Source organism: Pristiophorus japonicus, chromosome 12, assembly GCF_044704955.1.
Source record: "Pristiophorus japonicus isolate sPriJap1 chromosome 12, sPriJap1.hap1, whole genome shotgun sequence".
In the NCBI taxonomy this organism is placed as follows: domain Eukaryota; kingdom Metazoa; phylum Chordata; class Chondrichthyes; family Pristiophoridae; genus Pristiophorus; species Pristiophorus japonicus.
Window position 1 is genome coordinate 49302971 of NC_091988.1, and position 13382 is coordinate 49316352.

Genomic DNA, 13382 nt, shown 5'->3' on the forward strand with positions numbered 1-13382 from the left:
AGAATATTTTAAGAAGATGGTTGGTGGTGGACAAAATAAGTCAGAGGTATATATTATTATACTACAATTAGCAGAGGATTATTTGCCTGCTGACCCTATTTCCCGTATAATGAAACATAAGTTTAAATATATTCGGGTACAAAAGTCATTCTAATCTAAATTATTATGAAAGGCAATGTTAAGTACAAGTGGATTTTCCATGGTGCTTCTCACAGTGTGATGTTTAGCTACTAAGATGCAGCTCTCTTTATCCTGGGCTATCAGATGAACAACGAAGGGTCAATTGAGTTACTTTTAATTTCTTTAAAAAGTGCATTATGTTTCAATTTTTACAATATGTATTTACTTTACAAAATATGTCATATTCTATCTCCCCCTAGCCTCCACCCGCCTACCCCAATATACACTTTAGGTCTTTAGCTTGAGCAAGTAAATAGCTCATTGTCTGGATTAATGCTTCTTTACCACCTTATGGGGAAAGCAAGTCGCTTTGTCTCCTCTTGATAGCCCCACTGAGACAGGAAAATAGCCTTGAGAATCACATATTTTGCAACACTTCATACATAATTTGTTACATGGTTACTAGGTATTTTTTTTAAAAAGAAATTGTGGGTTTTAGGTTTTTTTTTGTCTATGTTTCGATAGAACGCACCTTGTTAGGAAAACTAAGTGGCCTGGATTTTCAGCTTTGCCATTTTCGGGGCGAAAATGGAGACAAGACGGGAAATTTATCATCCAATTAACGTTAACTTATGTCATTTGGGCTCTGCGGCGGGGCGCAGCGCAAAGGGATACATTGCACTATTTTCGCAGCGCAAAAACAGGAACCTCGCCAACTTTAGTGCGGGGCTGGGAGTACTCTGAGAGAGGCCTTGGGAGGGGGGAAAAAACACCTCAAAAAATCAAAAAAACTTTCAAAAAACATTGCCAACACCCTTACCTCATAAATCGCTGCAAAAGTATTTTAAAAATAAAAACTTTAACTTACCTTTTTTGCAGTTTATCCAAGTCACCACCGCCAGCAGGGCTGCACCGCTGTGTTTTCCCTGGCGGTTATCGCGGGGCGCGTTTCACGGTGTACGGGTCGGGTATTTGTTGAAACTCACAGTGGTGTCACAGTGCGAGCCGTTGCACACCCAGCGCAGCTCTCCCTGGCAGTGCTTTGAAGCGCCGCCGCCAAAACCAACCCGAGGATCGCAACTGGGCGAAAAACAGCTGACCGACCCATTTTTCGCCGCGGAGAGTCAAAACCCGGCGAAAACCAGGTAGCAAATGGCCCAAAAATTTAGCTCAGTATATTTAAAAGAAAGCTGCATAAATCCTTTTGCACAGTTAATCTGAAATATTTCAGGACATGATTTGTAAAACTTACTTTGAATGCTGCTCGATCGATGCTTGAGGAAAGAATCTTATTTCTGCTAAGGTCAATCCATTTGAGATTAGGAAACCCGTTGAATGATCCTGCTGGGATAGTAGTGATTGAGTTTCCTGCAAGGGTGGAAAATTTAGACATTTGTACATTCACTGTAGATTGATTGACCATATGGGAGTGTTTTCAAAGCATAATATTTTATCATAGTGTCACCGAGAATTTAAAAAGAATTGGTGTTGAAAAGCTGCTCAAAACCAGTTATGAATCACGTTGCCAAGAAAGTAGCTTGTATATAAAGAGTAAGAATTTTGCAGCAACAGCAGCCGAAGGATGTTTCTAAGTATTAAGGGGTATTAACAACTCAGCAGCTTGATTTTACTACGCCTAAGTAATTTTTATACTAATTGCTCAATATTTTTGAAGCATTTATTCTTGCCACCTGATTTTTAATTTTCTCTTTACTTTTGTTCATTATGCACCATGCACCTTTTGAGAGAGTTGCAAAATAACCTGCTCCCAAACATCTGCGGGTAAGAGGTGCATTAGAGGGGCCCGAACAGGCATCTTTTCTAATTTATTCTTTCTACAAGCACTTTTACCTGATGGCACATTTAAGACCAAGACCTTCATGTGTGGAGAATCACAGGTGTGAACCTGCATTCTACTGCAAGCGTAGCATGTCAGTCTATGGTTGTACTGCAAAAACATGACATTTTGGCATTAGTGTTTGCAAGAAAAATGATAAAAGAATATGTTGTTTTCTCCTATTTTTCTGATCAGTTACTTTAAACAACAAGTAGTGCTGTTGTCTGTATCTTCCTTCAACTTGTTATTTATTCACATCAACGTAAGTAAATCTTGGAGAAATAAAAACAAAAATACAGTGTACTTGTAATTTGAAATGGCTTAATTCAAATGACCTGGCAGTTCAATTTTTTTAAGCACTAAATTCTCAGTTTGCTATGTTATTTATGTTACTTATTTCAAATTATTGGTAACACACTTTATTATTGCAACACGTTGACTTTGAATTATCAGGAGTATACTCGACTGTAAATAACATCTATTTTAATAAAACCAATTGGAAAGTTGAATGAAAAGCCACATTGGAGAACAGCAACATCGAATGGTGAATAAAAATTGTATAGAGAGTTTTGTTCTCTTTACACTAAAGAAGTTAAGTGTAATACAATACTTTTATATTTTTACATTCATGCAAAGCAGTTGCAACTGTGCATCAACAGCAGAGCAGTACTGCAGTTTTAGAGTCAAGTGGCGATCTGACTCCTGAGCACATTGAAGCCAGAGGATGTGATAATGTGACACACCAGATAAGTAGCCTTCCACGACTTGGCTTTAGCACCAGATGAATTATAACTTTGTCCAAACCAAGTTTAAAACTGTTTAAAAAGTCCTTTAGTTATTTTATGAATTTTTAAAATTCAGTATTGTAATGTCTGGAAGCTTGTAATGTTTGTAGCTCCACACTGTGGATGTGGACGTATTGTGTACTGCAATTGCACAATTAATAATAAACAGAACCAGGCAGATTTCTGGAGGCTTCCGAGAGAGCTGTCTGCCATGTTAGGAGCTGTGTGTGCTGTGTTCTGTGAATATATCACATTTGTCAGCGAGATGGGATTTTTTGGATGATTTAAAGTTTACATTTTCTTGGTGAAGGATTCAGCCAACCGACAGAGAGACTTTGGAAATTTCTGTCTTTGGAAAAAAGCTACAAAATCTGAGGTAAAATACAGCACACGGTGTGAACAGCTAGAGATTAAAATGGCAGATGTAATCGGACATTTGGGGGAATATAGACACGACCGGGAACGTTTTAAAGCGTATGTGGATCGGCTAGAAATGTATTTCACTGCAAATAACATAATCGAAGTTCCAGACAATGCAGTCCAGAACCGGGCTGTGTTGGAACGTAAGAAAGCGATCTTATCGGAGGCGGGTCCGGCATTGTACAAAACCCTTGCAAATCTGCTTGTGCCTGACGAGCCAAAGGACACAACGCTTAAAGAGATTTTAATGAAGCTGGAGCAGCACTATAACCCCAAACCGTTAGAAATTGCTGAAAGCTATCGTTTCGGGATTCGGAATCAAAAGGCTGATGCAAGTATCAGTGATTACATCGTAGCATTAAAAAAGCTATCGATGCACTGTAATTTTGGAAACTTTCAAAACTTTGCATTACGGGATCGTTTTGTTTGTGGGGTGAGAAATGATGCGATCAGAAGGAAGTTATTGACGACGGATGACTTGACTTTTGAGATTGCTTGTCAGACAGCGAGGTCGATGGGCATGGCCGAACAATATTCCCGAGAATTAAATAATAATTATGGTCATCAGTCAACCGAGGTAAATCACCTGCAGGTTCAAAGTAAAAGACAGTGGGGGCCCAAAGTCTCAGAAACTGGAAATTCTAACAGAGCGTCGAAGTCGTGGTATAGGTGCCTGGGACAACACATTGCTCAAAGTTGTCCATACGTGAAGGCAGAGTGTTTCTTCTGCATGAAGACTGGGCATCTTGCGAAGGAATGCTGACTGAAGGGTACACCAGCTTTTAAAGCTATGAGGCCAGTGTTCAAAGCTATGAGTAGAAATCCCAAGAGACTACATAACATGGAAGAACAACAACAGGATGAGGAGATGTTAGAATTACACGTCATTAGGAGCACGAGATTAACGGACAGCGATTCGGAAAGCATCAAAATCCACATAGATGTTGCGGGATTCAAGATACCAATGGAAATTGACACGGGTGCATCCATGAGTGTATTACCGGAGTCACTATATCGCGACAAATTGCGTGATTTCCAACTGGAGAAATCCAAGATAGAGCTGCGAGGCTACTCGGGAGAGAAAATTCCTGTGGTAGGTCGTATCACCGTACCAGTGAAATATAAAGATCAATTTCAGAACTTGCCTCTAATATTAGTGAAAGGAGACAAGTCTGTCTCACTAGGAAGAAATTGGTTGAGCTCACTGAAGCTGGATTGGAGTAAGATTTTCTGTGTGGAAGCCAGATTTTCATCAATGGATGAGGTTATCAAGAAGTATACGAAGGTGTTCTGCGAAACGGGCAGTCCGATCCAAGGCTTCAAGGCGAGTGTCAGGGCACAGAAGGACGCTAGATCGGTTTACTACAAGCCACGTTCCATACCATATGCACTCAAGGAGAAAGTTGAGCAAGAACTCAAAAGACTAGAGACTGAGAACATTATTTGTAAGATAGATCGATGTAATTGGGCTACACCCATTGTTGTTGTACCTAAGTCCGATGGTAAGGTAAGATTGTGTGGTGATTATAAAGTAACCGTAAACCAGGTTCGAGAGGGTAATGTCCCCAATACATTGCCAAATATAGAAGATTTGTTCACGACACTGACAGGTGGTCAGATCTTCTCAAAACTGGATCTTACGAATGCCTACTTAGAGCTTGAACTAGATGAGTCCAAGTCATGTTTGACTATAAATACTCATCTAGGCCTATATCAATTTAATAGGCTACCGTTTGGAGTGTCTTCCGCCCCTGCCATATTCCAAGGGGTGATGAACCAGATTTTGCAAGGTATTGAAGGGGTGGTATGTTATTTGGATGACATACTAATTTCAGCACCAAATAGGCAAATTCATAATAACATTGAATGAAGTCCTCAAACGACTATAGAAGCACAGAGTATGAGTGTCTGCTCATAAGTGTGAGTTATTTAAAAATTCAGTGGAGTACTTAGGGTACAGAGTAGACAAAGATGGTTTACATCCAACCATGGAAAAATTGGATGCAATCAGAAATGCACCCATTCCCAGGAATGTCAATGAACTTCGTTCATTCTTGGGTCTTTTGAACTATTATGGGAAGTTCCTACCAAATTTGGCTACAGTATTACATCCACTGAATGAACTTTTGAAAAAACAGGTCCATTGGAAGTGGTCAAAAGAATGCGATACAGCATTCAAGGAGTGTAAAAGCAAATTGGTAGAGAGCACCATGTTAGTTCACTATGACATATCTAAGGAGATTAAGCTAGCATGTGATGCCTCTCCATATGGAGTTGGGGCAGTAATCTCTCATGTATTAAGTAGTGGGGAGGAGAGACCAATTGCTTTTGCTTCACGCACTCTCAGTGCCAGTGAGAGTAATTATGCGCAAATTGAAAGGGAAGCTTTGGCATTAATTTTTGGGGTCAAGAAGTTTCACAAATACTTGTATGGTCGTAAGTTTACCATCGTTACGGACCATAAGCCCCTAACAGCAATCCTCCATCCAAAGTCCCCAGTTCCAACATTAGCTGCAGCCCGAATGCAGAGATGGGCTTTGATTTTGTCTGCATATACATATGATATTGAATATAGACGATCAGCTGATCACAGTAATGCTGATGCAATGTCTAGATTGCCTTCCCCATCACAAGTTACACCCGATAGGGAAGAAGTGTTTTATTTTTCATACATTGATGAACTGCTAGTCACAGCTGAAGAGATTGGTAGATCAACCAAACGTGACCCAGTGATGTCAAAGGTGTATGAGTATATTGCAAATGGATGGCCAAACCAGGTAACAGACAAAGATACACATCCATTCTTCATTCGTAGGAATGAATTATCAGTCGATAAAGATTGTATCATGTGGGGTGCAAGAGTGGTTATACCAAATAAATTCAGGTCCAAATTATTAGGAGACCTCCATGACCAGCACCTGGGAATGTGCTTGACCAAGAGTTTTGCACGCAGTTATTTATGGTGGCCAGGTCTTGATAAAGATATAGAGTACATCGTGAGTCAGTGTACGACATGTCAATCGGTAAGCAAGCAACCACTACCAGTACCATTACAGCCATGGAAATGGCCTCCCGGGGTGTGGCAAAGGCTACATATTGATTTTGCTGAGTTAGAAGGACAACAATTGTTCATTGTGATTGATAGCCATTCGAAGTGGGTTGAGGTGTTTCCAATGTGGAAAATAACAACAAGTAAAACATTGGACATTTTGCGAAAATTATTTTCTTCATTTGGCCTCCCTGAAGAGATTGTTTCGGATAATGGACCACAATTTCGTTCAGAAGAATTTGCACAATTCACGAGCAAAAATGGTGTGAAACATACCAAGGTTCCACCATACCATCCTTCTTCGAATGGTGCAGCAGAATGCACTGTTCAAATTGTAAAACGTGCCCTCATAAAACAAGTGTTAGATCCAAATCCAAGGAAACGACAGTTGTCATTGGATCACAAATTGGCTAATTTTTTGATTCCATATCGAAATACTCCTCATACAACTACTAGTAGAACACCAGCAGAGTTGTTTCTCAAACAACAACCATGAACCAGATTCTCGTTGTTAAAGCCAAATTTGGCACCGTCCGTAGAAGAGACACAATTAAGACAAAGAGAATCATGTTAGAGGTAAAGTAAAAGAGAGAAGTGTGAAATTAAACCAGAAGGTGAGAGTGAAGAACCAACACCATAAATGGGTAAAGTGGTTACCAGGAAGAGTGGTGAAGATATGTGGTCCTCGCACATATTTGGTAAAGATGTTTGATAATGGACAGGTTAGGTTTGTTCATATTGATCATATTTTACCTATAGACATGGAAGGAGTTGAAGATGGGAATGCTTCAATTATTTCTGACTCGTCAGATAGTTTTGATACACCAGTAGCAAATCCTAAATCCAATGTACTGGAAACAAATCCAGGAGAGAATCAGAATGAAAGTCTGAGTCCGAGTCAGGAAAACAAAGAGCCTGAAGTTAGAGTGAATTCAAATGAAAATCAAGGAAATTCCGTGGAGGAAAAGGTTCCTCAGGATGAGCCTCGAATGAGTTTAGATTCGACACCATGTTTGGAAGGTTCTGTTCGAGAGCGAAGGTATCCTCTTCGAAACAGAAAACAAGTGGTAAAGTTAAATTTGTAAATATGGAGAAAAAAAAAGTTTGTATCCTGTGTTATGTATAAACCTGAAAGTTATGTATGATGTTTGTTATGATGGCTTCTTCATTAAGGAGGGAGAAGTGCAATGTCTGTAAGCTTGTAATGTTTGTAGCTCCACACTGTGGATGTGGACATATTGTGTACTGCAATTGCACAGTTAATAATAAACAGAACCAAGCAGATTTCTGGAGGCTTCTGAGAGAGCTGCCTGCCATGTTAGGAGCTGTGTGTGCTGTGCTCTGTGAATATCGCTCAAGTATGAAATCTTTTTTCTGTTAGAAAAGAGATCAATGGAATAGTTTCTTAACATTAAAACAAACTCCCCAACGAAGGTAACCCTGAACTTGCTGCCAGGTACAGAACTCTTTTGTCACTGAGCTCAATGCAACACACCGCAAGGCACAGTAGGAAATAAGTCTGAAGACTCTGCATCTTCACAGATACTGGTCTGAGAATAGTATTGAGTGAGTAATAAGTTTAGTATACATCTCTAATCTTTTCTAGTTCTTACGAAAGATCATCAACCTGAAACGTTAACTCTGTTTTGCCCTCCACAGGTGCTGCCTGACCTGCTAAGTATTTCCAGCATTTTCTGTTTTTATTAAGTTTAGTGATTTGTTTTAAGTTGTCATGTTTGCACTCAGTTACTTATTTCAGGGGCATAGATGGAAGCCATTTTTCTTGGGCTGGAAAGGTCTTTGGATTAGCTCTGTACACTTAAAGATGTCTCATTTTTGGAGGGACAGTCATAAATATCGGACACAGAAGGTTTAATCAGTGTTTATGTATTAGCTGCTAATGCGGGCAGAAAGAACTAAAACCTGAGATAGCATAAGCTGGTTGGAATTCCACAGGGAAGATGCAAACTCCTATTTGAATCTCCTGGCTGGACATGTCAGAGTTTTCCCAAGTTCTACTGCCGAGTTCAATGTTGGGAAAGGTCAAAGTGACTGGAATCCCTCTGAATATCTTCCAGGTATTCCAAATGAAGCAGCATTAATGCCAGACCTAGTAGCATGAGTAGATATAAACTTGATTGACATGAAAAGTTTTAATTAATGCATATCTTCCCTATCTTGACATCTGTTTGAAACCCAACTTCAATTTCACTAAAATAATTTTCATTAAAAGATGGTACATATAAAAAATGTTTTTGATTACCTGCAAGGTAAAGATTTTTGAGCTCCAGATCACTAAGTGGAGGTATTTGAGTCAATTTAGCATTATTGCAGTTTATAGTGATATCCGTGACATCGCAGCCAACTGGGAGAGAAAATCTGGGGGTTTCTCCATCGGGGTGATATGGAGTCGATCCTAATATGGAAGGAAATAATAGGAACTCAAAAACATCTGCATAGTCATCATCCTCCTCTTCCCCAGACGACTCCTCTTGCTCCTCCTCATGTTCCTCCTCGTAGTCTTGTTCCTCCTCCGTCTCTTGCTCCTCCGTCGCTTGCTCCTCCGTCTCTTGCTCCTCCGTCTCTTGCTCCTCCGTCGCTCGCTCCTCCGTCGCTCGCTCCTCCGTCTCTCGCTCCTCCGTCTCTCGCTCCTCCGTTGCTCGCTCCTCCGTCTCTCGCTCCTCCGTCGCTTGCTCCTCCGTCTCTCGCTCCTCCGTCGCTCGCTCCTCCGTCTCTCGCTCCTCCGTCTCTCGCTCCTTCTTCTCTCGCTCCTCTTGTTCTTCCTCTTGCTCCTCATAACCTCCTTCATAATCATCATCCTGTTCCTCCTCCTCTTCTATAGTTTTTGAACGATTTCTCATTTCTTTTTCCAGTTGTTTTTCTTCCTTTTCTTTACTCTCCTGAATTTCCTCGTGTAGATGCTTCTGTTCCTCTGCCAATGTCTCTTGAAGTTCTTCCTCTTCAATTTGTCTTAGCTTTTCCTCTTCCCTACGACGGGCTTCGAGTTCTCTTTGCCTTTCTTCATCATTGCGCTTTTTCTCTTTGCTCTTTCTTTTCTGTTCCTCATCTTTTCTGCGTAGCTCTTCTTCTTCCAATTCTTCATCTTCCCTCCTTAGTTGTTCTTCTTGTTCTATGTGCAAATCCTGATGATATGTTTCATTTGGATCGTTTGGCTCTGTAAAATTACCATAAAATTTAAGGCAGTTATCTGAACATTAAATAATCAAAAATGGAGATCAAGATAGTTAAAGCAAAGGCAGCAAGATATTATGGTTATACCTAATGAAATTCTAGTAATGATTTGATGTCATGCATAAACCAAAGTGAACAAGAAAGAGAAGACGTGCTTTACGTGAAATAGTTCCAGCAGATTCATGGTGAAATATATTTTTCTTGTATCAGTTGAGAAAATGAATAATTAGTAGCATCACTTTTGCTATAATGTCTTAACCGTGTTACTTCCATTTGGAGATAGAAAGCAGCAATAAGCCAAGAATAGCCAGTGCAATAATGTAGATTTATGGATGGATGTGAGGGAGTAATAAAGTTATAAATTAATCAAAGGGTTCAGGCAATTTCATTCGAATAAAGGATATGGATATCATGTAAATATCAAGATTAAATGACAGCAATACTATTTTTTCAGTAGATGTTCTCAGTATTGTCATAAGAAACATAAGAAATAGGAGCAGGAGTGGGCCATACGGCCCCTCGAGTTTGCTCCGCCATTTAATACGATCATGGCTGATCCGATCATGGACTCAGGCTCACTTCCCTGCTGCTCCCCATTACCCCTTATTCTCTTATCGGTTAAGAAACTGTCTATTTCTGTCTTAAATTTATTCAATGACCCAGCTTCCACAGCTCTCTGAGGCAGCAAATTCCACAGGTTTACAGCCCTCTGAGAAAATAAATTTCTCCTCATCTCAGTTTTAAATGGGCGGCCCCTTATTCTAAGATTATGCCCCCTGGTTCTAGTCTTCCCCATCAGTGGAAACATCCTCTCTGCATCCACCTTGTCAAGCCCCCTCATAACCTTATACGTTTCGATAAGATCACCCCTCATTCTTCTGAATTCCAATGAGTAGAGGCCCAACCTACTCAACCTTTCCTCATAAGTCAACCCCCTCATCTCCGGAATCAACCTAGTGAACCTTCTCTGAACTGCCTCCAAAGCAAGTATATCCTTTCTTAAATATGGAAACCAAAACTGTACGCAGTATTCCAGGTGTGGCCTCACCAATACCCTGTATAACTGTAGCAAGACTTCCCTGCTTTTATACTCCATCCCCTTTGCAATAAAGACCAAGATTCCATTGGCCTTCCTGATCACTTGCTCTACCTACATACTATCCTTTTGTGTTTCATGCACCAGGAAAAAGTAGTGCAAGTCACACCTGATTGTAGCCTGTGAGCAGATATTGTAATGTCCTTGCTGCAGAAGAATGTAATCACATAATTCACAAAAGGTTTAGCAGAGAAATAATCTTGCAGCTTTAAAATAGAGTAGTTACAAATCAATTAAGAACATGTCGTATAACTTATAGTGTTGTATTGCTTTTTGATTGAAAATAAAATTATAGTGGACAAATATTGAGGAAAGCTATTGAAGGTTAAGTTTTACAGACTTATTGAACCTTTGAGGTGCATTGATAAATAATGTATTAAAAAAAATTCTCAACAATATAGAAATTATTTTACCACAATTGAAATAGCTGTGTTAACAGGTTCCAATACCAAGTTTCAATGATAAGTATTTTTCACCAAAGCATTTTGTTTATAATTATGAACAAATGTATAAAACCATCCTTAAGTTAGTAAACATTTTACATAATTATTTTCCATTTTGACTTTTTAATCACTGAATAAAACTAGCTGAATGAAAGAATGAGAAAATACCAATTGAAGTACAAATTGGGCAGCATTCTCCTTCTGGTATTATGGTCCTTGCACATTTTAAAACAGGGCAGTTCATTTCATCACAAACCACTTTTCCAGTTGAACACAGACAGATTACGCAGGGTTTTGGTGACCAGACTGCCTTGTCGTACATGATCATCCCATTTGCTTTACAATGTCCTTGTCTGCCTAGTGATAGAAATTAAACAAAATTGGGTAATTATTGTAGGTCTTTTGAAACACTAAACATCTTAAGTAGTTTCAAATTCAAGCCATGAGAAAGGGTATCATATAACTCAAAACTGTATCATACTGTTACCAAATAATTCTTAATTAACGAGTAGACATTTCAGCATGGGAACAGCTAACTGTTCAGCGGTCTTAATTTATAAATCTCATGACTTCAGAGCCATGGAATTGACAATTGTGCCAGTTAACATGTAGGCCAGGACAGTAGGAACGAGTTACACCATTTTGTTGGCGGGAACAATGAAAACTGTATTGAGAATTCCTTCAAGTGGTGCTTCTTTTTTTTTAGTAGTAGTATACCATAACAATCTATATAAAGTAAAAACTAATATTAAATTATCTCTGCCCAAGTCTTTTCTTGCCTTGTGTTAGAAAATATGTAGTGATCATAATTTAATAAAGGAAAAGTGAGGTTCATGTTTGAGTATGACGTTTCATCAGAACATGGTTCTAAGGTTTTGTTTCAATGATATTGACTCGCCCTAGTCTCTCCTGAAGCTACCTAAAAATGAAAGTTGTTTTTGTTTAATATTTATATATATATATATATATATATATCCAACAGGTACAATGAACTTGCTACCTGTGAGGATAAGGATGCAGGTTGCAGGGTGGACAGCCAGAATGCTGACCATGGGCACCGTGGAGGCAGTCCAAGGGTGGGGGGTGGTGTAAGAGCAGAAAAGAAAGATTGTAGCCATAGGGGTTTCGAGGGGGATAGATAGGCGTCCCCTGCAGTCAGAACCGAGAGATCAGAAGGGTGTGCTGTCTACCTGGAGCAAAGGTAAAGGATATCTTGGAGCAACTGGAAAGGAGCTTGGAAAAGGGTGTTTAATTGTCATGGTCTATGTTAGGACCAATGACATAGGGAAGAAAAGGTAGAAGGTCCTGCTAAGGGAATATCAGAAGTTAGGACCCCACAGGATTACTACTCAAGCCACGTGCTAATTAGCTTAGAGATAGGCAAATCAGAAAGGTGAATGCTTGGCTGAAAGACTGGTGTGGGAAGGGGGGGGTTCCATTTTCTGGGACACTGGCACCAGTACTGGGACAGGAAGGAGCTATACCACCCGAACCAGCGTGGGATCAGTGTCCTAGCGGAAAGGATAAATAAGGGTGTCGATGGGACTTTAAACTAGTAAGAAGGAGGAGGGATCTGGTGAAAATAACATAAGTCTGAAGATAAAACCAGGCCAGGCCAAGGTAAGGAACAAGGGTAACCTAAATGGTCAGGGAACAAATACAGTTATAAAACAGATGTATAAAAGCACTGTTAAAAATAAAGTAAAAGGAACAATTATCAAAGACGAATTAAACTGCCTTTTCAGCAATGTACACAGCATCCAAAATAAAACGGGGGAACTGGAAGCAATAATCCATAGCGAGGAGCTAGATGTAGTAGGGATAACTGAAACATGGCTAAATAAAGAACAGGTCTGGCAACTAAATATTGCAGTTTATAACAATATCATAAATGATAGAGAAGGAAGAAGTGGGTGGGGTAGTTGTACTAATTAGCGATAACATAATAGCAGTAGAAAAAAGGAGCATAACTAACAGAAGGATAGAAACAGAAAATGCAGCATTTTGTAATCTCTTTCCATTGAAATAATAATTTGCTTTTTTATTTTTCCTGCCAAAATGGATAACCTCACGCTTTCTCACATTATACTCTATCTGTCAAATGTTTACCCACTCACTTAGCCTGTCTATATCCCAGTGCAGATTCTTTGTGTCCTCCTCACAACTTGCTTTCCCACCCATCTTTGTCTCCTCAGCAAACTTGGCTACATTACACTCGATCCCTTCATCCAAGTCATTAATACAGATTGTAAATAGTTGAGGCCCCAGCACCGATCCCTGTGGCATCCCACTAGTTACTGTTTGCCAACCGGAAATGACCCATTTATCCAGACTCTCTGTTTTCTGTTAGTTAACTAATCCTCTATCCATGCTAATATATTATCCCCAACCCCGTGAGCTCTTATCTTGTGGCACCTTATCGAATGCCTTCTGAAAATCC

The 13382-nt window shown here is 39.7% G+C and overlaps 2 protein-coding genes across 4 annotated transcripts in view; one reads left to right on the forward strand and one right to left on the reverse strand.

Moving 5' to 3' along the window:
• cenpp (centromere protein P) overlaps window positions 1-13382 on the forward strand; it is a 418874-nt gene that overhangs the window by 355110 nt on the left and 50382 nt on the right. The window lies entirely within an intron of this gene.
• The window catches only part of ecm2 (extracellular matrix protein 2, female organ and adipocyte specific), a 65258-nt gene that overhangs the window by 35492 nt on the left and 16384 nt on the right, over window positions 1-13382 (reverse strand). For all 3 annotated transcript variants that reach the window (XM_070894752.1, XM_070894753.1, XM_070894754.1), the window contains exons 3-5: window positions 11111-11299; window positions 8475-9386; window positions 1373-1488 (exon numbers count right to left, since the gene is read on the reverse strand). In XM_070894752.1, coding sequence (XP_070750853.1) covers window positions 1373-1488; window positions 8475-9386; window positions 11111-11299 — 1217 coding nt within the window. The remainder of the gene's footprint in view (window positions 1-1372; window positions 1489-8474; window positions 9387-11110; window positions 11300-13382) is intronic.